At 43.5% G+C, this 21,762-nt stretch overlaps 9 protein-coding genes across 9 annotated transcripts; 6 read left to right on the top strand and 3 right to left on the bottom strand.

Moving 5' to 3' along the window:
* Positions 1 to 84: 84 nt before the first annotated feature.
* VTP01DRAFT_5788 (uncharacterized protein) lies at positions 85 to 3,550 on the top strand (the record flags this gene model as incomplete). Its single annotated transcript, XM_069384617.1, has 14 exons — positions 85 to 537; positions 598 to 684; positions 750 to 1,026; positions 1,089 to 1,193; positions 1,259 to 1,414; positions 1,484 to 1,557; positions 1,612 to 1,736; positions 1,792 to 2,123; positions 2,184 to 2,367; positions 2,437 to 2,558; positions 2,615 to 2,656; positions 2,716 to 2,823; positions 2,880 to 3,176; positions 3,237 to 3,550. 14 exons carry the CDS (start codon positions 85 to 87, stop codon positions 3,548 to 3,550), a joined length of 2,676 nt encoding a protein of 891 aa, XP_069235023.1.
* An 87-nt stretch (positions 3,551 to 3,637) lies between these two features.
* VTP01DRAFT_5787 (uncharacterized protein) lies at positions 3,638 to 5,306 on the top strand (the record flags this gene model as incomplete). The annotated part of the gene is made up of 9 exons (XM_069384616.1): positions 3,638 to 3,801; positions 3,867 to 4,123; positions 4,182 to 4,248; positions 4,313 to 4,365; positions 4,427 to 4,556; positions 4,616 to 4,789; positions 4,859 to 5,001; positions 5,066 to 5,129; positions 5,192 to 5,306. 9 exons carry the CDS (start codon positions 3,638 to 3,640, stop codon positions 5,304 to 5,306), a joined length of 1,167 nt encoding a protein of 388 aa, XP_069235022.1.
* A 342-nt stretch (positions 5,307 to 5,648) lies between these two features.
* VTP01DRAFT_5786 (uncharacterized protein) lies at positions 5,649 to 7,624 on the bottom strand (the record flags this gene model as incomplete). Its single annotated transcript, XM_069384615.1, has 7 exons — positions 5,649 to 5,838; positions 5,894 to 6,053; positions 6,114 to 6,232; positions 6,289 to 6,456; positions 6,548 to 6,878; positions 6,953 to 7,130; positions 7,232 to 7,624. The coding sequence occupies 7 exons, from the start codon at positions 7,622 to 7,624 to the stop codon at positions 5,649 to 5,651; spliced, it is 1,539 nt and encodes a 512-aa protein (XP_069235021.1).
* Positions 7,625 to 9,178: 1,554 nt separating this feature from the next.
* VTP01DRAFT_5785 (uncharacterized protein) lies at positions 9,179 to 13,063 on the top strand (the record flags this gene model as incomplete). The annotated part of the gene is made up of 13 exons (XM_069384614.1): positions 9,179 to 9,281; positions 9,342 to 9,484; positions 9,562 to 9,776; positions 9,838 to 10,022; positions 10,085 to 10,626; positions 10,692 to 10,785; positions 10,839 to 11,080; positions 11,131 to 11,355; positions 11,417 to 11,491; positions 11,551 to 11,629; positions 11,689 to 12,886; positions 12,957 to 12,976; positions 13,050 to 13,063. 13 exons carry the CDS (start codon positions 9,179 to 9,181, stop codon positions 13,061 to 13,063), a joined length of 3,135 nt encoding a protein of 1,044 aa, XP_069235020.1.
* A 169-nt stretch (positions 13,064 to 13,232) lies between these two features.
* VTP01DRAFT_5784 (uncharacterized protein) lies at positions 13,233 to 14,140 on the top strand (the record flags this gene model as incomplete). The annotated part of the gene is made up of 3 exons (XM_069384613.1): positions 13,233 to 13,378; positions 13,440 to 13,565; positions 13,666 to 14,140. 3 exons carry the CDS (start codon positions 13,233 to 13,235, stop codon positions 14,138 to 14,140), a joined length of 747 nt encoding a protein of 248 aa, XP_069235019.1.
* Positions 14,141 to 15,499: 1,359 nt separating this feature from the next.
* VTP01DRAFT_5783 (uncharacterized protein) lies at positions 15,500 to 16,557 on the bottom strand (the record flags this gene model as incomplete). Its single annotated transcript, XM_069384612.1, has 7 exons — positions 15,500 to 15,548; positions 15,613 to 15,664; positions 15,722 to 15,817; positions 15,894 to 15,989; positions 16,045 to 16,080; positions 16,151 to 16,268; positions 16,465 to 16,557. The coding sequence occupies 7 exons, from the start codon at positions 16,555 to 16,557 to the stop codon at positions 15,500 to 15,502; spliced, it is 540 nt and encodes a 179-aa protein (XP_069235018.1).
* A 1,231-nt stretch (positions 16,558 to 17,788) lies between these two features.
* Positions 17,789 to 18,393, top strand: VTP01DRAFT_5782 (uncharacterized protein; the record flags this gene model as incomplete). Its single annotated transcript, XM_069384611.1, has 2 exons — positions 17,789 to 18,135; positions 18,189 to 18,393. The coding sequence occupies 2 exons, from the start codon at positions 17,789 to 17,791 to the stop codon at positions 18,391 to 18,393; spliced, it is 552 nt and encodes a 183-aa protein (XP_069235017.1).
* Positions 18,394 to 18,502: 109 nt separating this feature from the next.
* On the top strand, positions 18,503 to 18,862 carry VTP01DRAFT_5781 (uncharacterized protein; the record flags this gene model as incomplete). Its single annotated transcript, XM_069384610.1, has 1 exon — positions 18,503 to 18,862. The coding sequence occupies one exon, from the start codon at positions 18,503 to 18,505 to the stop codon at positions 18,860 to 18,862; it is 360 nt and encodes a 119-aa protein (XP_069235016.1).
* A 1,305-nt stretch (positions 18,863 to 20,167) lies between these two features.
* On the bottom strand, positions 20,168 to 21,154 carry VTP01DRAFT_5780 (uncharacterized protein; the record flags this gene model as incomplete). Its single annotated transcript, XM_069384609.1, has 4 exons — positions 20,168 to 20,436; positions 20,621 to 20,672; positions 20,748 to 20,863; positions 20,920 to 21,154. 4 exons carry the CDS (start codon positions 21,152 to 21,154, stop codon positions 20,168 to 20,170), a joined length of 672 nt encoding a protein of 223 aa, XP_069235015.1.
* Positions 21,155 to 21,762: the final 608 nt, after the last annotated feature.

Here is a 21,762-nt window from a genome sequence, read left to right as displayed (position 1 = left end):
AAGGGAAAACAGGGAGGGTTGTGAGGGAAGGTCAAAAATGCAGTCTGACTGCAAAATTGGCGGCGATGAATATAATAAACGCGTATGGAACCGATTATTCCCCCCGCTCTTGCCGAACTTGAACCTGATATGACAATGGTGATCGACGCCGCTCCAAACAAAAGACGACGGGTCGATCAACATTCTGAATCGCCACTAGCGGCAGCGACGACCAAACGTCCCGCTAGTCGATACCCGCAGTCCTGTTTATTGTCAACTCTACTGTACAGACAAGCACCGCGGCATCTAGCGTCATCAGCACACAGCGTTGTTGTTACCGTTCCACCTAAACCTAATCCACCTGGAATTCATGCTATTACAGGGGATCACTACAGTCTTGATCTGAGTGGAAAGCATGCACCGCTCTGCAAAACACAACTTCGGTTGGCTCAGGAACTTCACGCTCGACGAACAATCACTCACCTGGAGTGGAACCAACGCGGCACGGCACTTGCAACAGTCGATGAAACTGGTAGAATTGGAATATGGGAGCTTGGAGTAAGTAGTAGGATGACCGTAAACGAATGACTGGAGCGAGAGACTTATTGGGCTTTATAGAGCTCAGCTGAAGAGTGGACGCAAATATACACAACTGATCTATGTCAACCCGTTGCAGCATTTCTATGGCTGAATCATGACAGACGAGTAACTAACCAAAGCCTGCTATTGCTGGGGGTGATGATGGGATTTATTCAACCTTGATCTTATAGTATGAATACTCGGAAACGGATGATCGGTTTGTGAAGGAGAATATACAAGGTCCAAGGAATCCGTACGGCGTCCTATCATTCATCGTTGTCACTGTGCAAGGTCAACTAGCTGTCTACTACCAGCGCGGTGGCAAGATTTTTTCGACGTTTTCTACGACCCTGCCGGCGGTAGGTGGTTCCGCCTACCGGCGCGCTGATACGGGATGCTACGGCATGATGTTAATGGGAATTGATGATTGGAAACGCATATCGCATGCTTCTATCCTGCTTGGAAAAGGTAAAGTTTGAAACATACATTGACTTTACTGTACTCTGTCTAAATTTGAAAAAAAAAACCAGATGGAAACGTATACCTTGCGGCACACTATGCGAATGCACAATCGCAGACTATACATATTTACAAAATCACTATTCGGTTTACACATGGATCTCGTGAGGGAGGAGGTAAATAAGCGTATCTGCACGCGATTTTATCTAGTACCATCTATTAACTTATTGCGAGCATCCAGGTGTAGTCTGCCAGGAAATTGCAAAGTTGAGAATGACTCCTTCCCTGTTGAAAAGTGCCGGATTGTCTGTTGGTTCCAGCAGACGAGTGTCTCAAGTGCATATTCTGCAGAGGAAATCCAAAATCGTTCTTGCAATTGGCTTAAGCTCTTCCGAAGGTAAGCACTCCTTCTTTCCTCCGTGGCCATACAAAACGAGATATACTGATGGCTTTTTTGAACACTTAGAGGAAAAACAATTTAATAGCTTTTTGGCAAAATGGTCACTTGAAGGACAAACAGATCTCTCTAATTCCAGAGCAGTAAGTATTTACAGATGCTTGAAAACGATATTAAGACTAAAGTTTTGGTTGCAGAGCTTACATTACACTGAAGGATTCTCAATAGACGAGGCTTTCATTACATGTCTGACAAGTAGCCGGGATGGTCGCCTTGTCGTTGGATTGTCAAACGGCAGTGTACATATGGAATTCCGCGAAAGGTGAGTCGTATTACGTGAAACTTGATATGCAAAAAGCATTAATGTAATCTGGTAGCAACGAGTTTGGATTATCAAAGACTACGAATGACACGAATAGCTCTATTTCGTATACATTCTGGCAAATTTTGACGTCTTCATCTTACGCTGATGGGCGGCCAGATGCTGTGGTGGACATAGCTTTATCACCCAACGAGACGCATGCTTTGTGTTTGTACTCATCAAGCAAATATGGTGTCGCGCGTACGACGAGCGATCCGAAACCGAATGAAGCTGATACTGAGATATCACTTTTGGAGAAAATGATAAAGTTATCGCTTCTGAATCAACTCGAAGATGCAGATCTGCTGTCAGAACTTGTTCGTTTAGAAGTGGCTACTGGCAACAAAGGTATAATTTCGCAGCTGCGGCTTCTACAAATCTAGCTGCAAACCAACGGTGCTTTGTTAGGCATTGCTGAAGATGTCATTAACCGGGCAATAACTGCGTATCAAGTATTTTGCAGTCAAGGACGGGTGGAAAGTCTGAGCGTCACTCCATTCCAAGCCGACATTAAGGCTGCTGTTTCCGTTTTACGTGAATGGAATTCTCCTCAGCGAGGATATGCATACGGCCTTGCACTTGGTTTATTAGAGTAAGTTTTCATCATCATGAAGCTGACGTGGTGTTACTATTCTAAATTGTTTATTGGCTTGCTATTCAGTCGATTGCCTGAGCGATCGATCCAATACACCAACTTTGCCAGAGCAATACAATTGCCAATCATACTTGAATGTTTTCTTGGCAGTTGCACGAGCGATTACTCTACTGTTACGCAAGTGTTAGGTAAGGTTCTGATCGCGTGAGATGTATTTGATGGCATTGACAATAAGCATTTGTAGAAGGCACCGATAAAACCGAGACACCCCTCGAATTTGATCCAGGTAAATTGAAAGTCGGCAATTATTCCGCCAAGCAGAATACTTAGACTGCTTTTATGCAGACAGTTTATGGTCTCTTGTTTCGCTGACAACGTGGACTTTGGACTTTGTACGATGGATACTCTCTAAATGGTTCATGCTTTTTAATTGCAAGCATCCAAAGAATTCTGGCAAGTGATGATCTGGCACTACTTGACATAAACGTATCTAACGGAGTTATACATAGCCCTGGCAGATATTACAGCCCGTCCGGTACATGCTGTATTATTACTCCACGGCCCCTCACGCATTGCTCTATACAAGACTCTCGTCATCATTAAGCATTTTATCCAATTCACATCATCTTCATCTTATGAGCTGCAACGACGACCGGAGACAGCACAACTCCTCCGCAGATACGCATCCAATATTTTACAAAACGAACCTGTCTCCATAGAGAACGTACTGTCTTTTCTCAAAGCAATAGACGACATGGATACTAAAAACGAAGAGAAAGCACAAGGAGAAGGGCAAGATGATATAGGTAAGCGCTTGCAAAATGGCTGGACCCTGGATAGCTGATACACGCTGGATTTCTATGTAGCGAAAGAATGGATGCTTTTACTCAAATCGCGGTTGCCAAAGTCTGAACTGATGCAATTACGGAAAATCACTGCTGATTTTGCTGAAACTTGTGCGCAGCCCGTCATATACCTAGAGCAGGACAAGGAGCAACGCATAGATGTGTTGAGGAAAAGATGGATACCTCCAAATGCAAAGCATGTTCGCAGCTGTGTGCGCTGCCATCAGCTTTCCTTACCACCTAGCGTAGCCTTGGACGAATCGGATCCATCTGTGCACGCACTGTGGTATCAGAGTTTAGGAAGACGATGTATCTGCGGTGGCCTTTTCACTTAATAAAGAGAGACTGAGCGGGGTTTTTAGAGAGGAGGAGAAATTCATTTTGCTTGATTGCATTTTCCAGAGGGCAACCAGGGAAATGCAATGGGAGACAACGACGACAGAGAATCCGTACAAAGAACTAAGCTATATACAGTCTGTAATCAATGCATTGAATACGACGATGTTCCGTTCTACGGTGATTGTCGGGACGTAGACGATTTTCAAAAACTGAATCGTGTCGGTGAAGGCACATACGGTGTCGTCTAGTATGTTTTTCGTAAGAATCAGAAGCCAACCTGCAATCAAGAATGCTGAACAAAAGGCGTTGCAGCAGGGTGAAAGATACGAAAACGAACGAAATTGTTGCGCTCAAAAAGATCCGTATGGAGCGCGAAATGGATGGCATGCCTATATCGAGTCTGCGTGAAATTAGCATATTGAAACGCATGCGGCACAAGAACATTGTCAACGTGACCGATGTGGCGGTGGGTCCTAAGCTGGAATCGATCTTCTTGGTCATGGAGTACTGTGAACAGGATCTGGGTACTTTGCTGGACATGGTACCCACTCCCTACACTCCATCTGAAAGTATGAAGTGCGGATATATACAGTGATGATAATCATGCACTGATCACAGACATTCTAGTCAAATGTTTGATGCTTCAGCTTTTGCAAGGATTGGAATATTGCCACAACCACTCCATCATTCACAGGTAAAAGAACAAGGTAGCCCATTGTTGCTTGAAGAAGGAATTTACACAAATATCGTTCTGGCAGAGATCTGAAAATGTCCAACTTGTTACTTACATCTACGGGACTGTTAAAAATTGGTAAAGAAATATAACATTCGTTGAATGGATCAAAAAAAATACTGAATAATATATCTCGCAGCTGATTTCGGTCTGGCACGGACAATCGGTCTGCCTCAAAAAGCAATGACACCGAATGTGGTTACACTTTGGTACCGATCTCCGGAACTGTTGTTTGGTGAACCAAACTATACATATGCAGTGGATCTATGGCAAGTATAACATTCTCGTTTTCGGAGCAACAGACAGGAATGATTAACTCGTCGCATAGGTCTGCAGGATGTATATTTGGAGAATTTCTGCAGCACCGTCCATTGTTACCCGGCAATACCGAGCAGGACCAGCTGGATCTTATTGTCAAATTGCTTGGCACTCCAAATGAAAAGATATGGCCTGGATTCAAGAATCTTCCACTGGCAAGAACCCTTGTGCTCCCAAAGGAAGAGTAAGTTTATCGTTGTTCAAACCTCTGCAGCCTAAATAAAAGGCAAGAATACTAAAACTGGTTTTCTAGGTACAATAATATTTCACAAGTATTCCCGCGTTATAGCGAAAATACCAAGAACCTTTTAGCGGGTCTTCTCACCTATAATCCGAAAGCACGGCTTACAGTTAAGCAAGCATTGTCACATCCATACTTTACAGAATCTCCCAGAGGTAAAATCCTGAGAAGAAAGGTCGATATGCTTGAATTTATCAACCAAACACATTTTACATATAGCCCAAGATCCATCGTTACTCCCAACCTATCCCGAAATTCGTAACCACATATCGAAAGAAGACAAGTATGGCTTTTTTACATGCCGGATGAGTGCCAGTTGGCTGACAAGTATATCTGTACGTGCAGGTCGAAAAGAGAGCACGATGCCGAACGCAAACGTAAAATGGTACATGCAGATGAAATTGATGCAGATCGTCCGATTCTCAAATCTCAGCAAGTAAAGAAGAAGAAAAAAGTATAACGTCCTTAAGACAAGAATGACAATAGCAGCGATAATAAAAACCTGCCGGTTGTCAACCTGCCAGCGGTAAAACTCGTGGCAACCATCCATCAGTGTATCTAGTTTAGCAATACCTAAACCTAGGTTGCAGACCTACTCTTCATAATAGATAAACAGACATTGCACATTTGATCAAGCATATTTTAATTGGATACATGCACAGAAGAGTTGAATGGAGTGAAATGCACCGCCGCAGAGCGCAGATTTAAAAAAAAATAAAAAAAAAAACGAAGAGAGAGCGAGAGAGAAAGAACGTGATAGAAGGGTACAAAGGTGATAGTGAGGGTATATGTTCGTTTTTTGTTATGCTACTAGGACTTCTTCGTCGCAGACGGAGCGCTCGGACGGCGGCACATCTGAGATACCGCCTGTCGAGGGATCAACGCGAGCCACTTCACACAGACGTGCGGTGTGCATTTGCATCATTGGGAGCACACGATACTTTACAACGCCCCTGACAGTTAACTCGTATGGGTATCGAATAATCCTTGCCCTAAGCAGTGTATGCGTCAGAAGCAGGCGTAAAACAAGGAACGTCCGTTACTCACCATCGTTCATTTCCCGACATGTCGCCTTTGGTTTTGCCTGGATATTTGATTTGTATCTGCGTAGTAGCATTGGTCACTGTGGGTTCAAAGAAGCTTGCAGATTCGAAAATGAGCGGTTCGTCGAGTTCACTGACTGTACCAAGAAATTCGATGGGCGATGCTGCATAATATTATTATCGTTACTATCTCTGTCTTATTAGAAACTCCAACCAAAGTTTACCTAGCATATGGTCAATAGATGATGTATTGTTTGTGTCCATAACGATTGGTACGTAATGGCTTGAAGCAAATACGGACAAGGAGGCATGTGATACATAGACTGACCAAAAATTTGGGTTCCTAATAAGATGATTAGGAAACACAGAAATCCGGGAGCAGAGAAAACGTGCCCTTACCTCGCTTTTACATGAAGGTCGAAAAATAGCTCCTTGTCAGATCCAAGAACGTTGGATAAGCCTACTGCTTCAAATGAAGCTAGAGGCATTGCGGTGAAAAGGATGCACGACCATATGGCGGTGATTGCGACAAGCAGAGCAAAGATGATCCACAACAAGATATATTTCCTGTCGAAAAACGTAAACAAAAGTAAATAATAACATTAATATATCAGGGCAGATTTGTTTCAAACCAAGAAGATCGTGATTGCCCGCTTACCTTTTATTAGCCATATGATAACGATGACGTTTCCTCCTACTGCCACGGGGGTGCAAAAGTGCGCTTTCCTCATCAGCATCACTTGTGTAATAATCTTGGTACCTCTTAGGCTGTTTCGGATGGAAAGGGGATGAGTGTAGCAATGCTGTAGATGGCAATTCTGATACGGCAGATCGTAATACAGGACGACGGGGTTTATGTTGATTGAATGATTCGACTCCAGCATCTATTCGTTTGACATAGCTTTCGCTGGCCCACTGAAAGGAAGGTAAGACAGGGTATAGAGACGACCGGTTGTCATGATACACAAAGCTCTCCAATTCGTCAGAGTCTGTGGATCCCGATATCGATATCCATATCAATATGTATTCATTTATCTTCAACAACAAATCCGCCCTCTCTTACCATTTGCATCGAGAACGGCATCGCTCAGATTTCTAGCAAAGATCTCGGACGGCTTGATGCTCTGAGCAGACCGTTTCTTGCTGCTAGTCCGTCTATTGCTACGTTTGCTTGGCGATCGTTTGTGGTGTTGTTGATGGCTATTTGCATCATTGACTGAGCGCACGCTCCGGGCATCGCTCTGATATAAGATATATATAGACATATGTATCAGTCCGTATATCCCATCCGCTGATAAAAACAAATGTATAATCATAACAGAAGAAGAAGAGCTTGGCTAACCTGAGGCGCCCCGCGTCTCGCCTTGTCGTTGAAAATAGACTGCTGCTCCGGGAACACTGCTGTTTCTATCGTCAGCTGGCGTTCTTGATGTGGATTTGTGTTTTTCATATTCTGCTGCAACTTTTCGAGTGACATGAAGCGTGAGGCGTCTGAGCTAAGGATGGTATTGAGCTTGGGCCGTAGGCTCGGCGGTTTCAGTGTGTGCTGTGCCGGCAGCTCGGAAGGCGCCGAGTGTTGTTTCCTTGGGACAGGCATGGACTGGACGGACAGCTGCTCGGAGGAAGGGCTCAGATTCAACGGGCTCATTGTCGTGGTTGTTGTCATTGGAGTTGTCACCGAATCACTCTTTGGGGAGCTGCTTGCTTGGGCAGCGGTGCGCCTTTGAGTGTTCATAACCGCAAAACTGCTTTGCTGCAAACTGCAGCGAATAAGAGAGAAGGAAAGAGAAATAAACTCGCTTGCTAAAAGTTTAGAGGGATATGTGGAGAAAAGAGAAAAAGAGAGAGTATAGGTTTGTGTGTGTCTGGAACTGTGTGCAAACCAGCGTGTGCCTTTTTTGTATTCTCTGGCGGGAAAGAAGAAAAAAGTTGCAGTGTTGAGAGATATAGCCGCCCACCCAGAAGGCTGCCTTGTTTGCCCTCACGTGAAGCCTGTGTTGATACTCGAGTATTTGTTGCATAGTCGCATGCTCAAATCACCAAACTCAATCTAAACCGCTTAGCAACTTTTAGCATGATAGAAATCTGGCACCAATACTGACACTGAGCACTCGATCACAATCTAGCCTATGTCGATATTGGTAATAGCTTGCTACTTTTATCTTAGAGTTCCGAGGAACTACGAATACTGCGATCTATGACAAGACTGTCGCAGGCTCCTGTAGACGCAACGTTTGGAAGTTAACATCTCTTGTTCGGAGACAGCGGGACTTTGTTAAGCCGCAAATCCGCAGTTTGGATCCTGAATATGTCGTTGAATTATTCGTCAATGTGAGCCGAACGGCTGTATTTACTTGAAGGATTGAAATGACAAGAATAAAACTCTTGTCTATTATAGACGACCAAGAGGACCCTTGTGAGAGTCCGGTCTCTCGTTTCTTTCTAATTCTGAAACTATGATAAGTTTACGTTGCCTTGCTGCATGAATTATAGATACTGTATCAGCAACAGATTTGCGTTTGGGCATGCTAAGTTCTGATTACTATATAAAAAATTTTCAACTTGCTGTGTAGCTATACGCTGGGATCCTAGGTGAACAATGTGCCGTGTGCAGAGACGGGCATTAATAGCTGACGAAGTAATTCAAACTATCGGCTAGCTTCGTTTGCAGGCGTTAGTGCATACGACGAAGGCCATCGGGTTGGACATGTAGGCGCCTTCGGAAGATCCTTAGATCAAAATACCGTCGTTAACTGATTTGAGTTAATAGCTTTCATATGTATCTTATTGTGGATGCAATATATATAGTATACATATTAGCTACTATACCAAGGTTGTCGCTGCATAAGATTGATGAAATAACATTCCTCCAGCGACCTATACCATTGACTCTCTTCTTTTTAGTACTGAAAAGATCCACAGAATTGAATCATGAAGCATTGAGCAATACCAAGAGGAGAGGCGATCCTGATTTCCAAAATTTACTGTGTGCGCTGCTAGTGGTTCATATACGCTACAAAATTAGATTACGTCTAGCAGGTCTACAATAGGATCTACTGTAACAAATCCTTTCTGTATCGAGGCTCTAAGTATTTTACTATCAGTAACGAAGCTGGTATTTAGATATAGAACTTGGAAGACCTCTAACCGTGTAGGACAAGCTTGCATTGGCCGTTCTCTGACGCATCTTGGCAGGAATTTTCGGCTCCATTGACTTTGTGAAACATGGCGGGAGGAAATTCCAGCAGTGAACCACGAGTTCGCAGGGAATCGCTCTTTCCAACACACAATGTCGTACCTCTCGGCCGAGAAAGCCGAATCAGAACTTACGCAAAGCATCAAAAAGGCGACCAGCATCGAAGAGACGGCGCCAAAACAGAAACACGTCCGAAGTAAGCTGCCTGCTCAGCAAAGTTATTGTTAAGGCTGACTTTCTAAACGAACCATCGTAGAATGCATCGTGTATACCTGGGACCACAGAACTTCGGCCGTTATTTGGAATATTCTTAAAGTGTTGCCTTTACTGTCCGATGAGGTGCAGACTTTCAAGGCGCTCATTACAGTCCACCGAATCATCAAGGATGGTCATCCCAACGTACGTTGGAGAGGGAAAATCCTCCTAATATTTCATTACTGGAATCTACGAGATATTTATGGGAAATGTTTCAACAGGTTATCAAGGATGCGTTGCGGGAAGTTGGATGGTTAGAAGCATGTGCTCGCAGCGTCATGGCGGACGGAGTACGAGGATATGGTACACTTATTCGGAATTACGTCGATCTTTTATTGTTCAAGCTTCAGTTTCACCGCGATCACCCGGAATTCAACGGCACTTTTGACTATGAGGAGTATATCAGCTTGAAAAACATTGATGATCCAAATGAAGGGTAAAAAGCCATATTCTATGTTTTATCTTAGAATATTACTCAACCAGACCGTTCTTTTTAGTTTCGAGACAATCAGCGACTTGATGACTCTGCAGGACCGCATCGATAAGTTCCAAAAAGTAGTTTTCACCAGCTTTCGCATGGCTTCAAACAACGAATGCCGAATTGCATCACTCGTACCACTTGTGGAGGAGAGTTACGGTATCTACAAATTTATTACTAGCATGTTGAGAGCCATGCACAAGAGTAAGTTATGGACAAAGGGGGTTGCCAAGAAAATGGCGTTATTCATCCTCATTGCTCCCTAGGAACCGGCGCTATGGATGCCCTTGAGCCGTTACGGCAGCGATACAACCAACAGCATTATGCATTGCTGAAATTCTATTACGAGTGCTCTAACCTCAAATATCTGACGAGTCTGATCAATGTGCCCAAATTACCCGCTGATCCACCATCGTTGATTGAAGCAAGTACTCCCAAATTACCTAAACGTCCTCAGGTGGCAGAGTCGACTCCACCACCTGCTCAACCATCGCCAGAACCTGTTATCGATTTCTGGTCACAGCAACAGGCGCAGCAGCAGCGTGAATACGAAGAAGAGCAACGCCGCTTGGCTCAGCAACGAGCTGAAGAGCAAGAGCGCATGCGCCAGCTGCAGCTCCAGCAACAACGAGAATTTGAAGAACAACAACGCCTACTTGCCGAGCGTGAACGTCAACAGCAGGAAGAATTATTGAGACAGCAGATGCAGAACCACCAAGCTGGAAGAATAAACGAATTGGAAATGCAGCTCTTGCAACAACGTAACCAAATCGAGAGAGATCAGATGCTTTTGGAGCAGTATGATAGAGTAAGCTGCAAAGAGGATGCTAATACTGATACAAAGCTAAGATCATATCTTCCCACTGTCTATAGAGAGTGAAAGCATTGGAACAAGAACTCAGTCAAGTGAATGCACATGCCCAACAAAGAGATGCATCAAAAGATGAACTCATCCGATCACTGCAAAGTAAATATCAGAACGATATTGGATATCAGGAAGGTTTACTGATTATGTGACAGATGAGATTCAGATGTGGAAGAACAAATATGAGGCTCTTGCCAAACTGTACAGCCAACTTCGAAAGGAGCATATCGAATTGCTGAACAAATACAAACAGCTGCAAGTGAAGGCCAACTCAGCACAGGAAGCATCCGAAAAATTGGAACGCATGGAAGCTGATATGCGTGCAAAGAATATCGAATTAGCGGATCTTATTCGTGAGCGTGATCGTGCTCGCAACGAGTTAGCCAGATTACAAGGCGTAAGTTAGAACGTGAATCAATAACTAATAGTTGCTTATACTTTGAATAGAATCAACGTGACGATATGGAACGTTTGCAACGAGAGCTCGCAGAGGCCCGAGCACAAGCTCAAGATATGGGCAAATCTAAAGGTGCAGAAGTCAGCGCGTTGCTGGCGCGTTTCAACCGTGAAAAGGGCGAGCTAGAAGCGAGTTTGGCTGAAAAGCAGGCTCTCATTGATGAGTTTCTCAAGCAATTGGAGGAGCAACAAGGCGATGCAGACCGTATCCGTCATGTAAGCTAAATTTCAGATACTGCACGATGCATCAATGATATGTAACCTAGCATTCAAATAGGAAAAAGATGAGGAAATTGCTGTCTTGCAAGCAGGCATGGATGAATGTCTCAAACAACTTGCTGAACTTCAGCAGGCAAGTAGCTAACGGCTTCCAGCTGTATGAAAATTCATGTACACTGACCGCATGTTCAGAATGACAGACAAGCGGATTTGCAAGAAGAATATGAGCGTCTGCAATCACAGCAAACCGACAAACTCAACCAAATTCTTGGTTAGTTAGAAGAGGATTTAACGGGGCTATGTTGTCAGGCAGTCTAACGTATATTACAGATAGTATCCTCACTACTTGCGTGCAAAAGATTAACGAGGGTGTATACGAGCTCGAAACACCTGGACAGCATGGTAACGAGAATGCTACTCCCGAGTTGACACTTTCCATGATCGAACGTGCAAGTATCATGTCTGTCGAGTTCTTATCAGCATTCAGCAAATTCCTGGACGGAAGCAACACAGGCGATCACACTGTTACTATCACTAGAGCGCTGGAGTTTGCAGATACCATCATTGACGTCCTCCTCCATGCCAAAGGAATCACCCGTCTTGTGCTGCAAGACGAGGATATTGACGAAATCATAAAACTGGCCAGACAATCTGCTGAAGCCACTATACAATACTTTAGCAGCGTCATGTCGAGCTACCTGAAAATGCTTCCGCCCGCACAGCGTCCTGAAGTAGTCATCCAAGGCGACATGCGAGTCCAGGAAGCCTTGACGAAGTTGTCTCAAAAGACTGAAGATCTCATCCTTGCTGGTGCAACTGATATCAATAAGCTAGCAGAAGGTGAAGTTGGTGATTTGGTTGAACAAGAAATGTCCAACGCAGCGAGAGCCATCGAGGAGGCAACTGCCAAAATTCAAGCTTTGATGAAGCGACCTAGCAACCCCGAATTGTCTGCCACAGATCTTCAAGTACATCAGCTCATCCTTAACTCTGTACTCGCACTTACTAGTGCTATTGCGAACCTTATTAAATGCGCTACTGCCTCTCAGCAGGAGATCGTAGCACAGGGACGTGGCACTTCATCCAAGGCTGCTTTCTACAAGAAGCACAATCGCTGGACTGAAGGTTTGATCTCTGCGGCCAAGGCAGTTGCTGTCGCCACCAATCTTCTGGTAGAAGCTGCTGACGGTGTTATCAGCAAGACTCACTCCTTGGAGCAGCTAATTGTCGCATCAAACGAAGTCTCAGCAGCAACGGCCCAACTTGTTGCTGCTTCTCGTGTAAAATCTACGTTCATGTCTCGTACCCAGGAGCGTCTGGAACTGGCTGCGAAGTCTGTCAAGGACGCTGCAGCCGAGCTTGTAAAACAGGTCAAGAGTCTTGTGGCACAAAAGGGAGAAACGTTGGAAGAAGATTTCAACAAGCTGTCTGTGCATGAGTTCAAGCGGAGGGAAATGGAGCAGCAAGTCAAGATTCTCAAGCTGGATGCAGAGCTTACAAATGCCAGGCGCGTCCTGGCCGAAATGCGGTATGTAATACCACGTCCTTACATGATAGAATGGATCATTAATCATGCTTCTCCTTCTTGCTCGCAACAGACGAAGCGGTTATCATACCGGTAAGTTGGAAAAATATGCCAATTTACTTCTTGTTTGGCGCATTACTCATACATGGTTACTTTCATTTTACAGAGGAAACCGATTAATTTTAGAATCATCCTACTATCAAGTAAAAAAAGAGGCATTTTTCATATTATCTTATCGTTTCCTGCATTGTTAGAATGACATTTGTCTTGTGGAACTTTTGGAACTAGTGAGCATGATAAGATGCATTTCCACCATCAGCTTTGCGCTCCGCTGCTAAGGTTTTCCACAATGTCGCGAATCTTTCCACCATGGAAGAGTCACATTACAACGCAATTGAATGCCAACATTGAGAAGCTTGGTCCGTCAGCAGCATACGTTTCGCTTGCCACTGTCAGACCGGATAAGACGGCTGCAAACCGCATGGTCGTGTTTAGGTTTGTGAATTTATGCAGCGTCGCAGGGAGGATGCGCACTGACGATAGCGCTCCAAAACAGAGGGTTCGCAGGCGAGAGTCACGATGAAGAGACTGGATATGAAAGCGATATCCTGACGATCACAACAGCAAAGCGTTCACACAAAATGCGTGAGCTCGCAGCAAATCCTAGCGCTGAAATTTGTTGGTAAGCAATTGGCTTTCCATGTCACTATCACATCCATGTACTACCATGTTTCTTCCGCTAAATGCGAACATCCATTCTCCTTTTGCCATTTTCTTTACAGGTGGATGGGCGGCACGCAAGAACAGTTCCGCGTTACCGGCAAAGTCTACACTGTGACGGACGAGCATACGCCAGACGATGAATTGGATGGCGCGGTTACACCTAAAAAAGACATTCCGGAGCCAGTTACCCATCAGGAAAACATTAGCCTCGCCACGCGAGCATTTTGGAAAAAACTGGAAACAGGGGCGTCGATCTGGGAAGCTGAGCGGCTGCGGCAGTGGTACCGGATGAATGATCACTTGCGAGCCACGTTTACCAAGGCGTGCCCACCACAGCTTGAAATTTATGATATGGATCCACATACAGGAATGCCAGTCAACGGAAAGGACCAGGCATTGTTAGACGAAGGGTACTCGAACTTTGCACTTTTGCTAGTGCAAGTGGACCAGGTGGATTACGTCGATCTCCCAACTGGTGCACATGAAATCTATAGAATTAAAGACGGACAATGGGTCAAGGACAAGATGAATTAGACATCGAAAAATGATAAAGTGCTCTTGTAATTTTGACAAAATTCGTGTGCATTCTAAAGAATCACATACCCAGGTCGGCTAACGGCTGGAAATGCAAAAAATGCGAATGTATGTCTGCCTCGTTTGACGTACATCAGCACAAACATAATATTTGAAGATACCAATTTTTATCGCTGAATGTCGATAAGTTTGAAAGGTGCGGAACAATCCTTTATGACATTACATATGGCTTTTAAATTCAAAAGTTGGAAAAAGACTTATGGACATTATAAATTACACGGATATAAAGCATTTACACAGGGGGATCTGGGTGAACCAATGACGACAGTGGAAGACCTTGCTTTTTCAGGCTAACTGCTTAACAACCGGTTATTCACCTAAGCATCTACTGGAATTCCACAATGAATTCTTTCTGCGGAGTATTATTCGTTATTCTCTGGTTCAAAAGACGTATGCAAAAGAGATAGGGAAAAATACGTTAGTTATACGTGAGCTTACAGGCAGTCCGACATACTTTGAATGGAAGGAAACGGTATTTCTTATAGTACAACGTTTTGCGTTTCAAAAAGCTTATCTGATGTTTCATTGTCGGCTACTCGTTGTCGTAAACCGTAAAAAAATTGATTTTTCTGTCTTTGCATAATCCCAAATCTGACGCTTCTTTCTCTTCCTTACTTCACTTTTCAAAATGGATAACGATACTTCACTGGATTTATATCCTTTCATTGAACTGCTTTTTGTTTTGCTGATCTCTTTGGACATATTGCTTTACCCTCCACTTCTGCTGTTGCCTTTTAAAAGGGCATGGAAAAAGGTGCAGAAAGAACGAGAACAAGGTCACGCAGAATGATCATACATATAGTGATGGTTTGCTAATACAACGCTTTTGCAGATCTCTGTAAAGACTGTGGCGAACGCGGTCCTGAAAGAAACAAGAAAATGTAGTCTGTACCAGAAGAAAGAAACAGGGGAGCATGATTGTCGGAGCTTCTGTCATGGCTCGTAATAACATTAGCTAATCAGTTGGGCGCAAGAGGAAGCGTACTGAAGCAGAAGCAGCCGAGGAAGCAGGTCAAAAGAAGAAGGGGAGAATTCTGCGAGAATATCAAAACAAGAAGTCAACACAAAACCAGGCCCTAGTTGTGGGATCAGCGAGTCATTCGAAATCGAGCTCAGGAAAATGCCCCAATCACGTGCCATCAATGCAAGAAGGTATGTAGAAAGCTTTGGAAAAATGCCGAACGATATACTTGGACCGTACCTCTTCTGGATGTCGTTCGGGATGAATACAGTGGGCAATTATTGCAAGGCATTTGCAATCTGTCACAATCATGCGGCGACTTTGTCTCCAGAGCCATGCTATTCGTGGATGTGTACATCATCCAACACGCTGACCAGGACATTCCGACTTTTATATTCGCACAGCAGTTCTTATATTTGATTGCTTAGCTTGTCCTTGGACAGTCAATAACTAATGACAATTCAAACACGTCTGGAAATATAATGGATACAGTACTTGGGCTTCTATCAAGCTTCAATATCCAGCGATAGTTTATCTGCTCAAATAACTTCAAGCATTACTCTGCAGACCTTGCACACGCGTGTAATGTGTTGAAAAGACTGCTACAGCAACATTGTCGTGGAGTACTTCCGGTCCAGAATGGAGAAGTTTATTGCCTTTAAATTGCAAAAGCTCGTTCTAATAAGCATCTTACGAACAGACTTGTAATCTTGTATTTAGAGTTTTACTTACACTCCATCTTGTACTGTGTGTAGAGCATGAAAAAAACATATGGCGTCAAAAATTGCAAATGATTACTCGTACGAGATGGTTGCTGGTTCAAAATCACTGTCTTGAAATTGGCAACGCAATACGAGAAGTTTGGAGCGAACTCGTATCTTACATGCCCCGCCCATGTACCACTGCACTGTGCCATATCCTGCAATAGTACAATTATGAGCATCAATTGGCACAGCAGGTCCAACAATTATCGGACACCAGGACTTTACCTTGCCTTTCCTTGTTCGTGCCCCTGCCATCATACCATGGGCGATTCGTCACCGTAGACGGAGCAACGTTGGCTCGCATCTTAGGCATGCGCCTTCCAAGAGCAGATAACGAACGCACCTGAGTTTTTGAAACTGTTTCCAAGTAAGTTATCCACAGCCAAAAGTTCGAGGGTGACAGATAGTTCTTAAAGATAAATTAGCCACGGAAGCTGCATGTTCATAAATCAAATCACCACTAATGGCTATCAAGCATCCTTTCATTTTGCTAGAGCCAGGATACCCCAACACAATTGCAAATTGAAGACTTCACTGACCAAGAAATTGATCCGTACTATTGCCCGAGCGCGGTGGATCCCGATCGCCGTGATGTCTTCCCAGCGGCCTACGACTGCGGTTGTGAAGAGCATGATATCAGAAACTGCGACAAGTGAATATTACAGCTTGAGAGGATCAAAGCGACTAGGAATCGACTATAGCGAATCACATTTTTTAACAGGAAAAAGGTCGTCATCGAACAGTTCCTTCAATATGCCGCATATTACTTTTGGCACCTAGATACTCTTCCCGAGTTCTACAACTTCGATTGAAGAGCGGCCAAACGATTCCGTGACTACCAAGAAAAGCAACGAGCAAGGGCTGAAATAGCCGACATACTGATCAATGGCGGCTGCAAGTACAGTAAGCAAAGAAGGAAACTAAAAAGAAGAATAGGAACAAGAACAGACGAGAAAAGAAAAAGGCTCGAAAGAATCGTAAAAGGCTTAAAAAAACGCGGACATCCAGCAGAAGGTACGCAATTGAAAATCGTAATCAACGGAGGCCTGGCCACTGATCACTTGTAATAGAATACCATCTCAACCAATTTCAGCGGCCCGTTACACGCTTTATATGGGAAAGGAACAGCTACCATTCAAAGAAAACCAGTGGCGGAAGGCGAGAGTTGACTGCAATAATCACGGAAAGATGCCACTTATCGTTTTTGGATCGGGGATGTTTGGAAAGGAAAGAGTGTCCAGAAAGGTCTGCAATCGGATGTAGTAGATATTTTATGGAGAGAGCTCAAATAAAAGAGAAGCAAACGATGAAGTTGTCGTCGTTACAATCGATGAATACTTGACCACACAGGTAAAATCATTATTGGCGAACACATGACTGCAGATGCTAAGCGAAAACAGTGTATTTGATAGACATGTCATACATGCTTATCTCGAACTTTCCAGAATGTTGTCACGGATGACGGTGTCAAACACTACGGGATCCAAGTCTGCAAGAGCTGCGGGACCCTCTGGAATCGAGACACTAATGCATCCAAACATATGTTCCATATTGCCATGTGCATTTGGTCAGGTCTTGGACGGCCTGTACCTTTCGTCCGCAATTGATGCTCCAAACGCAAATTGTCGGCAAAGTACATTACCTTAAACTTCTTGACCGAGTTCCAATACGAGGAAATGCAGATGAAATAGATGCAAACTTTTTGCAGGATAAAAAAGTCATCAATGTACAACTTTTTTAAAATGTAATGTCGTAGCCAATGAAATTCAATGTCGCAGAAAAAAGTTGTTGCTGGGAATTCTTATATTAGGTGCAGTTGTATTCCCTCACTGTTCCCTTTTTCATTACTTTACAATTTCAAGCATGGGTGCTCAATTTTTATATGAAGATGGACAAGGAATTATTGTCGATGAGAACGGTAGACCCGAACCCATGGACTACTTCATTGACCAGGAACAATTTGCTCTTGATACTCAGTATTTGCAAAAGAAGCCTGCGGAGAAATCTCGAGCTAACGTGATGCAAGTAGATAAGCCTAGAGATGATGATTCTCGTATGAGGGAAGTGGCTGAAAAACGTACTTATACTTCTTACACTCCTCAAGACAAGGCCAGATTCTTTAAAGTGAAGATTGAGAAGTGTATGAGTGCTTCTGCTGCAGCGAAACAATTGGGTATTCATATTCGCACAGCCCAGAGATGGGTCAAACAGTATGAGGAACGTCCCGATAGCATCTTCAGAGCGGTAGAAAGAAAGGTCGTAGACGCATTCTGACTGAGGAACACGTGAAGGCCCTTATTGATTTTACTGATGCTAATCTCTCTGCTGTTGTCGTCGAAGTGACTGAGCATTTAATGCGACAGTTCGATGGTCTTAAAGTCACTCATAGCACTGCTTATAACTTCATGAGGACAAAGTGCAACCTTTCCGTGAAAAAAGCAGATTTCCAGTCTGCGGAGAGAAAATAGCCCAGAAAAGATTGGGGAACGACATGACTGGGTTCGCAAGTGGGAACAAACTGACATGGACTTCTTGACCAACTGTGTTTTTCTTGATGAGTCTGCATTTCATATAAATATGAACGTACGAGGGCTTGGTCTAAGAAAGGAAACTCCTGCTGTTGTCACAGTGCCAACCACGAGAGCAAAGACCACGACGATATTAGGTGCTATCTCAGCTTCAGGTTTAATCAAAGTAAGCTTGAGAATACCAAAACCTGTTAATAAGAGAAAGGCTGGACAGGAATCTGGATACGTGAGCACTGGTACTGTTACGGGACACTATATTAGCTTTTTGAAAGATACTTTGGATGAAATGGACAAATATCCACAAATGGAAGGGCGCTATCTCGTTATGGATAATGCTCCTATACACAAGTCTGAAGATACACCTTTTCCAAAAATTAATGTCGCTGCAATTTGTCGTTTTGGTGTATAAATGTGTTATAAAATTTCACAAAATGCGACATTACTTTTAGGAAAAAGCGTATAACGAAGTATATTACGTCTCGAGGTTATAGATGTGTTTATCCTCCTTCATATTCCCCTGAGCTCAACCCAATTGAGCAATTTTGGTCAGTAGCTAAAAGCAAAGTTAAACACCATAGGTTTCTGGAAAAAGAGACTTTATCGACCAGAATTAGCGATGCTTGTAACAGCTTAACGTTGAGCGATTTCCATGGTTTCATTTCTCATTCACATAATTGTTGGGATAAATGCCGAAACAGAGAACATATGTAATATGGAATGGCTTCATTACTGGCCAAGAATATGCAATCAGATAAGTATGTCATTCCATTTTATTTCGTTTACAAGGTATGCGATATATAGGTAAGTAGCAGGTCTACGGGTAGGTTGATATGGTGCGACAATTTTTCTATTTGAGCCACAGCATTGAAGACGGGCCAAGGGCTGTGTAAATGGGCCAAGACCCAGTCTTGGTCATCAGCCGGCCATAGTCACTTAGTATTGCATGGTCAAGCCTCCTTGTACGAGTGTAATATGTGAAAAGGAGACAGAAGAAATCAATGAGACTGAGACTGGATAGAGATTTCCAGGACAGCTTGCCCGGAGGAAAGGCAGTGGTGCATGCAACCCGTTGCATTGCATAATAAAGCATGTCTGTCAGACGCACGCCATAATAATAGAGTACCTCTGGACACGACACTCTCACAGTGTATGTATATGATACCACTTAGTACCGCATGGCCAAGCAGAGCAATGGACCGGTTGGATGGACCAGTTACGTGAAAAATGGACCGGTTGGGTGGACCGGTTAGAGGACCAGTTACGTGATTACTCTTTTCACCTGCTTTCAACAAGATACCTGCTTTGACAAGATGAAAGTAACTAGAGAACAAGCAATTTGTATGTTCTTTTGTGAAGAACACAACAACGAGAATGTTGCAAGGCTTGGAAAGCGAATAGAAGAGATGGAGGACCTGGAACTTTGTTATCTACAACACCCGACCGATCCTGTCTTAGTTTCCATTCGTTTGATAAACACTCTTCCGTCGAAGTATCATCTATATCCCCTCCTCGTCGAAGGAAACTGTGGATAGCATAACAATGCAGCAACAAAGCTGATAGTAACTAGCATACTACGCTTCTTAGAAGGCACCAGGCATCATTTTTGTACGTATATATCGGATTACTTTCAAAGTGCTTATTCCGTCCCAATAAAATTCACAAGTTGTCTGTCGACAAATGTCTCTGGGCATGGCTGCATCATTTGTTGACCTGTTCACTTACTAGGGTTCCTTCGGGCAATCTCCTTTCCATTAGCAGCATGGCTCCTGATCATGCCCTTAGACGTGAGGCTCTCTTGGACGATGCCGTGCTCATTGGTACTGGCCTTTGGCGTCCGTTTTCGACTCTCACTACACCGGTGCAGTTGTTTCTTGCAGAACATGTCTCGGCACGAATCTTGGAGCTTCGTGACGGCTGATATCTTGGTTTGCCGGCTTGTTTGGGTACTACTCTCGGCGATCTCCCGTGGTGCTGCTTTTCGTGCTATATCAGATCATGGAGGTCCTCCCAGTTTCCTGCCCTTTCTTGCCCATCTCGCTGATGTTCAAGGCTTCATTGTTTGTTTACAGTTAGAATATATACGAAGGAAAGAAAAAAAATTTATTTGGTCCTCTGAATGCAGCTAACCCTGCAATTGAACAATCCTAGAATCTTGTCATCATTTAACAGTTGGTCTCGGCTGAAGATCTTGATGTCGTGCTGGTGTGGTAAATGGTCGACTATTATACTCTCCCAATTGGGAGTATCACTATTCATAACCATTAATCATTTTAGTATTCCTTCACATTACGTACACTTATTACTATTATCTTGATGAAGCGCTTCAGGTCTTCCACGTTGGTTGTTAGGCCAGCAAAATCCAGGATGATCAGACAGACTTTTCGAGTGATGGTCAGGAACGAGATTAGATCTATAAAAAAGATCGTTTTTCAGCATAGTCTAATGTACGATGAGTTTATTACTTGCCTTGAGTATTTCCAGATACATTTTCCAGTTGGTTCATGGCGAAATTGCCTTGAGTATCCCTGCTGTTGATCTCCTCGTCAGCAGAAGAAAACGGGGAAACGAAAACCCTATCGACTAAGGATTTCTCCTGCAACCGGTCCACCATGGTCTGCAGGAGCCGCACTCTGGTGCCGTTATCGTCATTTGTGCAAGACTTCCTGCAGTAGCCGATGACGCTAAATCCGTCTTGCTTCATCTTTTTTATATGTCTTTGATACTTCGGGATGTATTCTCGGATGCTTTTGACGACATAGTCTATGAAAAAAATTCATGCATAAAAATTTCTTCAAGTATCTTCCTTCGTAAGTCGGTACATGCTTCTTACCATGCAATTCACGATTCAAAACTTTTTTTTTCTGAGCATGCGATTTACTTTTAGATATGCGGCTGGTATTTTTGAAGCTGCGACATTACATATTCAAAAAGCTGTATGCATTACCCAACCAAATCTTGAATTGATTATGGTACGAGGGCTTCACACTGCAGAGCTTTTTGTATATGACTACAGATTTTTCAAAAATTGTTGGCGCATTAATCCACAATGTGGATTTGCACATTTATAAATCTATTTTATAACAAAGCATCACAAGAAAATGGTTAGATCGGCAACGCAAAAGGGATCTTTTGCTTCATCGTCCTCCAGTAGATGGAACTATTTATTACTCATTTGGGACATTTTGGTGACGGCATTGCTGACTGTATGGTATCCTAATACCTTATGAAAGAAACACGTGACAACTTATTCAATCACAAAAGTAACAACCATGTTTTAAAATCCTGGAAAGTCTAGAAAAGCCCGTACCG

Source organism: Rhizomucor pusillus (assembly GCF_041956525.1).
Source record: "Rhizomucor pusillus strain CBS 183.67 unplaced genomic scaffold VTP01scaffold_25, whole genome shotgun sequence".
Lineage (NCBI taxonomy): Eukaryota > Fungi > Mucoromycota > Mucoromycetes > Mucorales > Lichtheimiaceae > Rhizomucor > Rhizomucor pusillus.
This window is presented reverse-complemented; position numbering and strand designations above follow the sequence as displayed.